A 14059-nucleotide genomic window follows, 5' to 3' on the forward strand; every position below is an offset into this window, starting at 1 on the left:
TGAGAGATATTGTGTGCACTGCTGAGGTGGGAAGATTCGGACTGGTCAGGTTTCAGCCTACAATGTTGTTACTGTTCCCTTTTAGTTACACATGAGTGTTATCACAATTTGAACAGTGTGAACATTAAGTTCATGTGCGAATTTGGAAAATCTGCTTAAGACACTATCAATAGGGCTGTGCAATATTGAAGTTCGATTGAATATCGATATCAAGTATTGAAAATATCGACGTTGATATTGATATCGAAGATGCCGATAATATTAATATAGACGATAACGATAATATCGATATTGACATATCTAAATCTTTCAATTTGAATCAGAGAATAGTGTTGCTCCTTGGTGGCGAAAACAGGAGTCCCATAACACAATGTAGTCCATAGTTTTTAACCACACTAATCAAGGAACTGGAAATAAGCGAGCTTGAATGGTTGTGTTGCATTCCTTAAGTACACGTTAAGTCAGAATAAAGGTTGTTTATGGTGACAGGTATACCGCTCACCACAGGAGTGAACCAAATGGTGAGAGATTGCCTCTGATTATCATGGAAAACAAATACGTGCAACAACCAATAAAAAAGTAATGTGGTGGCCGCAGTGGCTCAGTCGGTAACGCGTCCGACTACCATGCTCAAGGTCCAGGGTTCGATCCCCGGCCAGTTCAAATCCGGGAAGCGGCCCTGGCGCCCACCCAGTGTTGAATAACATGGGTACCTGGGGGAAACCCTAGGGGGTAAAGGCAGTCAGGGGTGTGATGCTGATCACATCAGCCCCACTCATGACCGGATCAAGAAAGTGTGGGGACGTTACCCTCACACCCCATATACGCCTTCATGGCGTGGTGCTAAGCACAGGGGAGCACTTTACTTTTTTTATGTTCCTACTTTATAGAACTTGCTGGTTACCTGTGTGTGCCTAAGTATAAGGATTGTATTGATACGATACGAGATGCACTTGGCGAAGACTTTGTCTGGAGATGTAAATTACTTTTATGGTAGGTCTCCCCTTGATTTGTAAACACCGGTCTAGGTCTCTACATCAAGTATTTGCCTCTTGGCCTGGTCTCGATTTAGTACAAACAACATATAAAAAGTGCCAAAGCCCAAATTCTTTTGTAATAACATTTTTCTATTAGAGGCATCGTTTTGAGGCTAGGAGCAGTGACAGTGCCAGAAGAGGGCAGGGTGAACGCCCCCCAGTTGGCCGATCTCCCTCCCTACCGGCAAAAATGAAAAACTAGATAAATAAATAAAGGTTTCTTTAGTCTAAATATGGATTGTTGCATGGTATTTAGAAGATTTTTAAATATAAGTCACTACGCTTTCTTCTTTCTTATCTCATTCCCATCAACAGCCTCTTTGCATATGACTTTATGTCTTTCCGAATCAACTTTGTTTAATTTATTTTTTAGTATTGTATTTCTTTCTTAAGATATTCGCTACCTCACGACCACAGTTCCCTAAATGTGACTTTTTGGTGCCTACAGCATTCTTTCACATGTGCACCATGTAGCCTATAGGTATAGCGGTCGTGATCTTAAGTGACAAAAGGAACTACAAAAGAAACTACAATACATTACAGGTGTCATTATTAATCATAAATTTCAATACAATGTAGCTCTTGCCAAGTCCTAAGAAACCAGGATAAAATGATCTCCTGCAATAGTGATACACCACCAATAAGTGTCTTTCTCACAGATTTCTGCAGAGAGTTCCACACTGCCATATATCGAACGTTCTTTTCTCTTCATCAAAGCTCGACAAAGGGAAAGGCAGTAATTTCCATCCAACTTCTACTCCCTGGTGAATGTGAGTACGGAGAAGTTCATACTTACATGATCATGTGGTGATGGGGAAACTGTCGAGCAGGGGCGAATTTGGATTCTGTACTGTTTTGTACTGTTTGCTGTTGCTAAGTACTGTCAAGCGCAACAGAATGCATGTACAGACCAACATGTATAATATTTTAATACCAGCAAATTTAAGAGCAGCGATGCAGACATATCAACATTGATAATATTGATTTGAACATATTGAATATAGGTGTAGATATTTTTACGATATTGACGCTTCAATATTTTTAAAATATCGACTCAACATTGATATATCACACAGTCCTATTAGTCCTGCTACAAATTTACAGTGTTACTGTACTAAGGAAATCCACAGTTGTCCAAGTTTAGGAATGGCCGGTGATTAGAGGATGACCAGTATTGCAAGAGATCTTACAAATCCCGAACCAAAGAAATGACTGAAGAAGTATAACACTGATCCAAGAATTATCGAGTTGAAACAATTCACACAATTCTGTCGATGATGATTTGAAGTTGTTGAGACATGTTAGTGTGAAGTTTGTTGCATGGCAGCTGATCATGGATCAGGTCACCGAGACATTGCTTGTTAAGAGAGTCTTTGCTGAGAAAAGCATTCCTGTCATCATCCAACAACCGTACCCTTGGGATCTCATTTAGGGTAACTTTTGGTTGTTCCCAACCCTGAAAATGGGACTCAAGGGCATGTATTTCCAAACCAATCTCCTTCTGCTGATGCTTCCAACTAAGGCCGGATCAAAAGAGCACATGTGTGTGTCTGCACAAGGAAGGTAATTAGGTAATGTTAGGACACACTTCTTGGAACGTTTTGACTGCACCTTGTACTTTTAAAAAATACTCCAAATGTTGGTCAGTAAAAGGTAAAGGCCATGAGGCAAATATAGGGTGATATGGGGGTAGGGCTCCACGCATTCTTCAATATCAGAGGTGATGTGATCTGCACCATGCTCCAACCCCCTAACCATTTAATTGAGGCTGGGTGTTCCAGAGCTGCTTTATGCAGGGACAAGGTTGGAAAATGTCTGACCTTAGATCACACACCTTGGGAATTGAACCAGAGTCTCCCATGTCCTATTGACTAGACCACCATGGCTCCAAATGTAGGGAGGAGAAGTCACAATTTAATTTTATTAAAGCAGGTCAACAGTGATTCCACTGACTCTTATTACAAACGACACACAAATGCCTAATTTATAATACTCTCTAAGAATTTTCAGCCTCCATAACCTATTTCACAATGAGGCAGGTAGGATTATTTAAGAATCATTACTTCACAATAATTCAATCATAAATATATTCAGACAGCATACAACTATTACTGAATTTCAATTTAATCATGACAATTATCACATCAATTTCTAATTTAAACAACACACAATTTTAAATGTATCAATTGCTTTTGCACTTGAAAAACTACTTCATCATCCTTCCAAAACTATCAAGAAAAATAAAACATAATGAAATGCACTTATTTTGTGCACTTTATGAAATCAATCATTTTGTTATTTTTTGAATGCTCCAAGTAAAAGTATGGAAGTCCAGTGTTGTCTTCAGCACAAAGTGGTCAACAAAAAAGTAAACAAGGTGATGAAGATGTTCTTGTAGAACACAGAATTACAAGCACACCACCCTTGAGCACATTGCTCAAACAGCAATCATCAATTGTCTTAATGGACTTTCCAAGCTTGTGCAAATTAGAACCTGCTATTTTACCTGCAGGTATATCAGTAGTAGATATGTTCCACATGTTATGAAAGACTTGTATAAATTGCATGTTGATAATGGTTGTACTGAATGCCATGAACCTCCTTCAGTATTACATATCCAACGATGTGCAAATGCCTCAATGAGATAATTGCTACAAATGGGAAAACTTTATTGTCTTCCTTCCTACAGCTCACTGCAAAATATTCTCATATCTGAAGTAGCCTGCATATTAATGATTTAGAGGGATGCATATTTTCTTGTCTGATGTCTTCTCAGTAGCTTTTGAAGTTCCCTTCAGCAAAACATTTCGTCTTGTGGTATGAATTCATCCAGTTCCCCTCTTCACAATTTTGATTAGTGCCACTCGACCTATTTCCTTGACAAATCTTCATAATGCTCCATATTAGTAAATCTTTCCTATTTTTATTGTCTTACTTCAAATTGACTACATTTTGATTTTGTTACTTAAACCAATCAGGTGAAAGCTTTGATCTTACTTTATGAAGTTAATATTGACATGTACGAGGTCAGACAATAAAGTAATGAGAATGATTTTATATTGTGAAAAGGAAACAAAATAATTGAACATTACTTGTTTATTACTAAAAGTACATCCCTCCTGCATCAATACAGCAATTGGCACGATTGGCCAACGATCAATACGACATCTGCACGTCTTCATGTGGTATGACTTGAATATTGGACGTCACAACCTGTTGACTGGTCCTGTGCTCATCAAAAGTGCATAATTTCAGCAGAAGCTTCACTTTCGGGAACGGGAAACAATCACAGGGGGATAAATCTGGGGAGTAAAGACGATGATTCAACACATTCACTTGTTTTTGGACTAGGAATGTATAGACAACCACTGCTCTGTGGGACCGTGCATTATTGTGGAGCAGGAACCAACTGCCAGGTTCAGGATACTGAGGTCTGATACGGTCAGTTCTCTTCCATAATCAATCCGAGCATTACGATAGTAACAACCAATTACACTTTCACCCTCTGGAACAATTTCAAGATGAATAATGTCTTTGCTATCATTAAAAAAACACAACATTGTCTTCACCCTTGGCTTTTTGAGCTGCATTTTCTTGCCTCTTGGTAAATTTAGTGACTTCCATTCAGCGATTTTTTAGTTCGTACAAGGACCGTAGTAAAATGCTCTGTTTTGTCCTCCACAACAATAGAATTCAAGAAATGTTTATTCCAGTAAGCAGTTTTCAGAATGTCCTTCATGAAACTTGATGTTCACTCCCTGCTCCATAGCTATTACGTGACGACACGGTGGCATAATTCCCAGCATGCCTATCGCAAGATCATGAGGTGTTGCCAGGTTGTGAATTATGAACCACACTACATCAGGAATGCGTTACTTCAGAGATAGAATGCACATGTGGGACAATATAAAATCATTCTCATTACTTAATTGTCGGTCCTCGTATTCTACAGTTATAATATATTGGACATTTAGGTTGTACTTATTCTTTACATAAAAATTACACTGATACAAGCATAACTCAGAAAACACACAATCACGATCTGCAAGATAAACAGGCAAACTAGATACATCATCCCAGAAGTAACAAACAAAATTATACTTTACTACATACAGTTTCCAATCAACATTATATACTCAGTCTAAAATTGTTAGTTAATGCAGTCATATAAAACATGACTAACATTTGCACATCTGAGTACTTTTACATTTTCGTTCCTCCTTCCATAAAATTGTCCCCTTGAATGCCTATTAAGCTGTGGAAACACAAGAACTGTGTGCGGTACATACACTATGTCTGCTACCCTAGCTGAACCAAGGAGTGAATGATTTTGGGCTATTTTTATAAACATTGTTGTGGATGAGCATGCACAGTAGACTCATGCTCAAATGCCTGTACTGCACAGGGGCATGCTGTGTCATTTTTTTAAAAAATTCAACTTTCTTCTTCTTCCTTTAACACTAATTATTGGCAAAACGATTAAATTCTATCTCTGCTAAAAGCCCCATCTTTGAGAAAGAAAACAAAAATTATCTGTTTACGGCACTTAGTTCGAGTTACGATGTATTTTGTACTTCGCGACAAGTTTGAAAAGTGCCCGCTTGAAAAGGCACCAGCTTCAACCAGAGGTCTGGCATCTAAAGGTTAATGATCATTGACTGTATAATTTCACTATTCATATTCAAAATGATTCTGACTTCGCACTTAGTGACTTCAATTATTTTTTAGTTATATTGTACATTTCTTAGTCCTGTTCCAATTTCTTGTTATTGTTAGATATTCGCAACCTTAAGTGAAATTGATGGTGGGACGCTTACAAAAAAAGAGATGTCTTCAAGAAAGCAGTGAAAAGAGAAAAGTAGCAAATAAAACTTGGAGTATGCAAAAAAAAATCCACGAAGGCCTTTGTAGGCACTATCGAAATGTGTTATTACGCTTCAAACATGAAACAAATTAAAAACATTCAATTGAAGTTTTAATACAAGGGAATCAAAAATGAGAAAGACAAAAAATTTACACCATAATTATTCTGTTTGCCACAAATAGGCATCCCTTATCCTGCCAAAAAAACAGTACATGCCATAGTTGGCAATAGAACGTGTTGCCACATCTTTTCTTTCTGCTCCTGTCAACAGCCAGCCTTTCTCTAGGTTAAAAAAAGGACAGGACTGAATTTTTTTTTAACTTACTTTAGAGTATATATTTCCAAGAGAAATGTACAGTATTACAGAAAATGAAAGGAATGTGAAGGATATATAACTTACATGAGCAAAAAATTCCATAAAATATCTTCATACATACAACTGTCAATTTTCAACACTTCTATCACATAGTCTCAATCTCAAAATTTGTAGAATATCCCTAGTTTCATAAATAACTAGCTTATAGACTGCAAAAAGCAATATAAACTATACACATGGGATAATGTAGCACCTGTTTTCATTGTCTAATAATAGTACAACAGCATCAAGTATGAAAGGAAAGTTATACATATAAAAAAAAGGAATGTACAATAATGGAATTGTTCGAATCAACACACACTATGGAGTGGAACGAGAGAAAAAGACTTCTAAAAATTCACTTTCTGGTAAGGTTTTGTACAAAATATGGAATTTTTCGATTCTAAACATACAGCATGTTGAACACTTTTGATTTATTTTTACTGGCTGTCCAAAAGTTAAAAAAAAAAAAAAAATACGTAATTGCTTTCGGTTATTCTTCTTTACATGTGTCTGGTGTTTCCAAAATTGATGCCACTCTGGTTGGCATCCTTGTTGCTTCCATATTGGAGGCTGATCACACCTTGGCCAGGACGAAGTTGAACTTCAGAGAAGTTTCTCACGTTCTTTTCTGATTCCTTAGGTCCAATGGCAGGTTTTCCATAGTTGGCAGCATTTCGCCCCCCTTGAAAACATGCTCAAGGGAACCAAGCCTTTGCCTGTCCTCTTTAAGGGAAGGAAAAGGGGGGGGGGGCAAGATGCTTGGCAAATCCAAACCAGCCATTCTAGCCAGTGTATTACACCCAAAGATAAATGGCTGCTGATTTCCTCCAATTAGGGTGATTTACAGAAGTCTAGGACTATATAACTCTCTACTGTATTTAGGTCAGTGTCAGATGGACTTTCTTCTCCACCTGCATCACCACCTTGGGAAGGGGGAGGGGATATCATATCATGATGTAGCAACGTTCACCATAAAACAACTCATAAGCAATCAAAAATTCACTCTGGTCTGACATCTGTTGGAAAAATTCTTGTTCAATTTGTCAGTTTTATTTACATGCATACAAACAATTGGGTACATTCATGATGCTCAGATTAATGTAAACATCCCAAGAAATAAAACCTCTAGATGAGAGATTGACACAATATCAAAATGTTTATGGAATCTGCCACTAAAGCTGAAAGGTACAAGATGTACCAAATAAAACTTCAATAAACGCAAACTTGTAACATTATGTTCCAGCAATATACTCAAACCCCTGCAACTTTGAAGGAAAAAGCAGCAATAGGTAAGGATGTGCCAGGCACACTTGGTGGGATCCTCTGGCCCACTTTGCACTAATCAACTCTACACTTCAAGTACTGATGTTTGTCAATAAATGAGACTATAAATCTGCAACTAATTTTATTTACAGATGTTTGTCAATAAATGAGACTATAAATCTGCAACTAATTTTATTTACAGAAGAGAACTTGATATTATAATGCTATCTAGAAGGACCAACTTAAGTGGAAGGAAATATAAATGTTACCTGTCCCAGAATAGTGAATCTACGAGCAGTTCTTGATGCACAAAAGTCTCATCTCTCAACAGACCATCTAGCTCTTGTAACAAATTCTGTCCAACTTGGTACTTCCACACAACTTGGCAAAACTGAACTCCGTACCAGCTAACTGTAGACCGGGCAAACGAGAACAAGTCTCTGCGCAAGTAGTGACACGAGACGGATCCACCAATGAACAGTGAGAGAAACGGGATTGTGTAATGGGCGAAGGGAGTTACCCGATTTCCCTGCTTCGCTCTGTAAGAGTTGCAAACTTTTGAAATGGATAACACCGAACGCACATGGCAAACAGACCGTATTTTTGTCTCCAGGTCCGTACGATTGGTTTAAGAATTTCTTAGGGAAATATTACGGATAAAACTGCAAAAGCAAATTTTGACAAGACGTGCATTTGGCGTACGGACTAAGGTCTGGATCGTACGTCCATACATGCCATAAAATTTCCGTACATGTACGGTCAGGACCATGCGGTTGGCAATGTTGTGCTTTCACCACTCGATTTTCCTCCTCCCCCTCTGCCAATATGTACGACCCTGCTCTACAGTTAGCAGGGACAGTGTATAATTCCATGACTTTTCCATGCAATTTTAAAATAAATATTCAGACCATTCTGTGGTGCTTTTAACATCAAGAACCAAGTGTGACACTGCACTTACTGTTCAAAAGAATAAAGGTTCTTCAATCTTTTTCGAAAAAAAATGAACAATAAAAAACTAGGCAAACATTATACATAGAATTTCTACCATTAAGATGCTGGTTCACAAAAAAAAGTGATTTTACTTCCATTTCCAAATCTTGGCAAGTAAAAAAATCTTGATTTTTCAAGACATTTCCCCATATTGTTCAATACTTCATTCCATCTTCTGCATTTCTTATCAAGTTTCTTCAATCTCATTCTTGTAGCAAAAATTTCCTTACATAAATCATTCCTCAGCAAATTTTTCTACTTCCCTATTTCAAGGCTTTTCACGTGAGGTTTTGGATGGGATGATTGGCAAATGAAGGGCATTGTATGACAATCAAACATGATGGTACATTCTCCAAGAATGTGTCATATCTTGATATCAATAGTTGTGGTATGTCCCAAAAAAAAAAACAAGTAATGAACACAATAGTACACACTATTTATTAAAGTAATTCTACCAGACACACAAGACACTTACCTCAACAGCAGGATTGTCATTTGTTAAAGACTTTTAAGTCTAGTTTATGCACAGAATGGCTAATTGGGACTTGACCTACAGTTTAAAGTGGTGTTCAAACCAATGTGCAACGTGCTTCCACCGGGTATCAAGCCCGGCACCCCTTCATTACAAGGCGACAATGTTACCACTACATCATCGAGGACATACAGCAGAGTTGCCATACCCCACGCCCTTAACTGTAACAAGCAATTCCAAAATGTTTCTGATATAACCTCATCGACACCCTATTTTTCTTCCACTTCCAACGTTACACAAGTTGAGGAACAAAATGTTTATATCCTAACAAATTCCAGGACACAAATACACAAATGTAATTATAAAAGAGAAAAAATTAAACTTACCAGTTCCTTGACCTGAGGCCGGCCCTTCACCACCATGAGACGGACCTGGTTTCGCATCCAGATCCATGTCCCTGCTTCGATCCATATCTAACTCATCATCATCATCGTCCAAAGTTATATTTTCAACACTATCATCGTCCGGATATTCAGTCTTTGGGGTAAGCAACGGAGGATGTGGAGTTTGTTCGGGAGGCTCGTTCACATCCTCAACACACTGTTTTTTAATGTCCACGTGTTCTTCGGTCTCTAAACTTTTCGATGGCACAGTATTCACAGGCAAAATACTAGCAGGAATGTTTGGAAGACTGATTGGAGGTTCCGAAAGCGTGCTTGTGGCTTCACTCTCAATACTTTCACCGGATCGTCGCCTTTGTTTTTTACGTTTCCGAGACACGGGCGATATGCTTCCCTCCCGAACATTCAATGGACTAGCAGGTAAAGGAGGAACATCTGGGACTTTGGGTTCGATAGGAAGGATGGGTGCCGAGGGGGCACTCGATGTCGTATGTTGCTGAGATGGCACACTAGAAGGAACAGGGGATGTAGATGTTTGGGGAACAGTCTTCTTTTCTTGTTTCTTGTCACCTCCGTCCGCCAGGCCTTTGATCTTCAAAGACTCAGCAGTCTTAATTAAAGCCGACAGTTGTTCCTGAGATACATTCACTTCTCCCCTGTACATGTAGTCTATTAAAGCTTTGACTTCTTGGAAAGACACATCCTTTAAAATAATAATTGGATGTGTCTCCCGATGGTTTGAGAGTAATTCCTGTGAAGAGAAAGAATAATATGGTTCAAACAACTGTCATATTCTCAGAACATATCGTCATATGAGGACCAGAGGAACATATAATATGTGGTTTTCAATTTTGTTTAAATAAATTGACATATCTCAACTTCTAATCTTTAGCAGTAAGGTGGAGTCAAATCTCTCTAACTGACCGACTCTTTTTAAGAGTGAGACATATTCCTCTCCGGTAAATATACAAAATTGGAGTTATGTTCCCTCTGGTTCTCACAAAAATTACATCCCACACAATTTGTGTTTGCCACTGGTCAAAGTGAAATACCTTCTTTACCTTGATTTTGTTTTTGTAATTGTCTTGATTAAGTTTTCTGCCACTTGTCGACTGATGAATATTTATTAGATGAAGAGGCACAGGGAACACACAAGTTCAGATCACGACTCAAACCCAGAATCTTCAAAAGAGATTGTGAGTTGCCATTCAATGCACAGAACCACTGAGCTGATTCTATGTCACAATGGCACCATTTTGAGTGTCATAATGAACTGCCAGGTTGGGCTGACAGAATTGGTCAGATCTGGTTACAGATCTCTCAATGTACGTGGATTTCTAACAGCAGTATTTGGAATGAATAACACTGAACTTTGCACTTATCTATATCAATCTCAATTTTTATGGAAGATAAAGTAAGTTAGTGTAGAACACCTCAAAACGATTATGGGAGATGCGATGATGTTTGAGTTCTTTACACCTTCTTGTAACTTCTCTTTGCTGAATTTTTCATCTTCTCAAATGCCTTCAGCTTTACCGTAGTTGTACCTGCAGAAGGTCTTTTTTGGGTTTTGCAGAAGTCAACTAAAACCTCTAGAAGGTTCAAAATGCATACATGGAAAGAAAACAGCAAAACAATAGAGCATAGCAATGTGGAACATCTGTGAAAACATGGCCACAGATAGAAAGAAAAGACGACTACCACGAGGCATGCTTGTTTGTACAAGCCAATGAAGATACAGTTAAGTACCATCTGTGAGTTATATTAAAAGTAGAGGCAAAAGCAGATAGAAACTTCTGCACATTTGGAAGTCTGTAGTTAAATGAGAAGATATACGTATTGCATGTGTGACGTAACATTTTTACATTGGCTGCATCACCCCACCCCAGCTACTTTCTTATAGCACCGTAGCTGACGTGAGGATGACATAATATTGTTATCTGGGAATACTTTGTTCTCGATTTCATATGACTTGGTATTTTATTGGGATGGGTGATGCTGCGACTGTGTCGCCACAATCTTGTTTGTGCATGTGGTGAACTGAAGGGACCTATGTCGTTTGCCACTTCAATGTTACACCCCCACTGTAATGTGTTGCTTCGGTCTGAATGTTCTCTATACTTAACAAGATTGTTAGCTACTTCATCAGAGATTAAGATTTAATTTAGCCTGTAAATTACAGAAACCAAATTGCGAGTACTATCAGAAAAAATGCTGGTATTTTGATAGAAGGTTCCTTTCATAATCATGAATGGGCCTCTGGAGTGGCATAAAGTAATGATATTGCCTTGTAATAAGAAAGGGTCTGAGGTTCAATCCTCAATGGAGGCAGAATGCTTCAGATCTCATTTCAAACTGTAGGTCCAGTTCAGATTTCGTAAATAAGATTTTTTTTGCCATTTGTGGCCAGTCTTATTTTCTTCTGCTTCAGTTTTAGTGCCAGTGTTTATTCAACCGTCTGAAAAAGGTCCGTTGCACCCAGGGGTTGACGACTAATTTAAATCTAATTTTATATTTGACAGCAAGCCTATACATAATTGAACTATGATTATACCATAGTTGATTAAAGAGATTTGATACTAGATTATCAAAAGGTATAGCATTATTTTCTTTTTTGCTTCATGTGCTTACGTGTTCGTATAACAAATTCAAACATTGAAAATCATATCATACTATTAGGTACCATTAGAAACACACACAAAACTACTCTAGTTATGTAAATATGTTTATACTACATCAATATATTTAATAAGCATATGGAAATATGAAGATAACACTCTGAAAGAACAGCCCATTCAAAAAACCCAGCTTTCTTGAAAAAAACTGTTTATGTCTAGCTACGAATTTCATATTGTAAATTGTATTTTATATTTAGAAATGTGTATCTATTTTACAGTAAGGAGATAAACGAAAACCAAGAAACAGGAAAAATACTGATTGATTTCAGACACTTTTGTGAAGAAAGCGGAAAAAAGTCCAACCAAAAAATCCACGGAAAAAGTCTGTTTCTTTTCCCAAAAAAGTCTGCTTTTATTCGACCAATTCCAACTATACGTAGAAGGCAACGAAAAATGCATTGTGCTTATGATAGTATTATTATATTCGTTCTCTTAGAAACATCAAACTTCAGATGACATAGAAAAAGATACCAAAATAAAGAGAGGGCAGATTGAACAGGCGGAAAAGTTGAAACTTCCATTCGATTAGCCGTACTTGAAATTGATTCCCCACAAGTAGGGACATGAAGTTTTCGTTTTAACGATAACACTGAAACGTTGAGAAAAGCAAAATAAAGTGTTTAAATGTATTTCGGTAGGTTAATAAGGAAAATTTTCAGTGTTTTAGAATAATATAACGTGAATTATGCCATTTTTCATAAACGTGATGAAACGCGTTTATGCACTTTAACGCGATAAACACCACAAAAAATGTTATATAAACTGATAACAACACTTTTTCTGTTCAAAGAGAGTTACCTGAAGCGCTATGAGTTATGCTACTCTACTTCTAGCCTAGCTGATGAAAGTTTGATCAAAAGAGATTGTCACACTTCATTTTATTGCAGTTTGGCAGTTCAGTGTGTATTGTATATTTAGTGGCCAAATGCAACAAATTTGATTATTTTTCACAAAGGTAAGCCTTACATTTATCTTTTGTCATTAAAACTAAACTTTGTCTCAATTTGTAGAACTAAAATGTGAAAATCTTAAGCATAGAAAAAAAAACGCAAGTAAAAATACTACTGATTTTAAATTACTAACACCAAATTTTGCCCAAAACTGTGAAAAATAACACTCAATTGCAATGAAAAATAATGTTGAAATTTAGGGGAAAATAAAACAAAAACTTCACATACCTACAAATACATGGGATTCTGAAAATTCTTATTCATCATAGATTTCAAATATTGTGTCTAGCTTAAAATTGTGTCACACACAAAAAAAATGCTTCCATTTGCAACATACTCTCTCAAACGCCTTTTTTTTGTAGCAGTGCCCAATCTGATGATATTGAAATAAATGCACAACTGGTGTGAAAATGTAACTCTTCACCTTAATTGGAAAAAAAAACAACAACTATAAACCGCAACAAACTGGAATGTTGCCCTCATTATAACAGATGATGTAGAAGCTTCGGGAGGATTTTAGCAAACAATTATCAAATAATAAACCACCATGGCTAACAATTTTGGCAAAAGATATCAAGTTTTTTTGCTCTCTTGTTAAATAATTCCAGAACCTATAAATTAAGCATTTGTGACTATCAATCTGCAGAAACGTATAAAGTATTCCTTGCTGATGTGCACCTGTGTGTCAAGAAAAAAATCTGTAAAATACAAGTAAAAAGTAAAGTGCTCCCCTGTGCTTAGCACCACGCCATGAAGGCGTACAGGGGGTGTGGGGGTAACGCACACTTTCTTGATCCGGTCGTAAGTGGGGGTGATGTGAACAGCATCACGCCCCTGATCACCTTTACCCCCCAGGGTTTCCCCCATGTACCCATGTTATTCGATGCTGGGTGGGCGCCGGGGCCGCTTCCAACGTTAGAAAAGTTCCCGGATTTGAACTGGCCGGGGATCGAACCCGGGACCTTGAGCATGGTAGTCAGACGCGTTACCGACTGAGCCCCCACAAGTGGTGGGGAAAAATAACAGCCCCTCAGTTCTGTTATCTT

General features: G+C 37.6%; 1 protein-coding gene across 30 annotated transcripts in view; it reads right to left on the minus strand.

The window, feature by feature from the left end:
* LOC146004770 (uncharacterized) overlaps positions 1 to 14059 on the minus strand; it is a 239756-nt gene that overhangs the window by 214359 nt on the left and 11338 nt on the right. For all 30 annotated transcript variants that reach the window (XM_083143755.1, XM_083143761.1, XM_083143771.1 and 27 more), the window contains exon 3: positions 9371 to 10136. In XM_083143755.1, coding sequence (XP_082999881.1) covers positions 9371 to 10136 — 766 coding nt within the window. The remainder of the gene's footprint in view (positions 1 to 9370; positions 10137 to 14059) is intronic.

Source organism: Lepisma saccharinum, chromosome 22 (genome assembly GCF_977018435.1).
Source record: "Lepisma saccharinum chromosome 22, izLepSacc3.1, whole genome shotgun sequence".
Taxonomy (NCBI): domain Eukaryota; kingdom Metazoa; phylum Arthropoda; class Insecta; order Zygentoma; family Lepismatidae; genus Lepisma; species Lepisma saccharinum.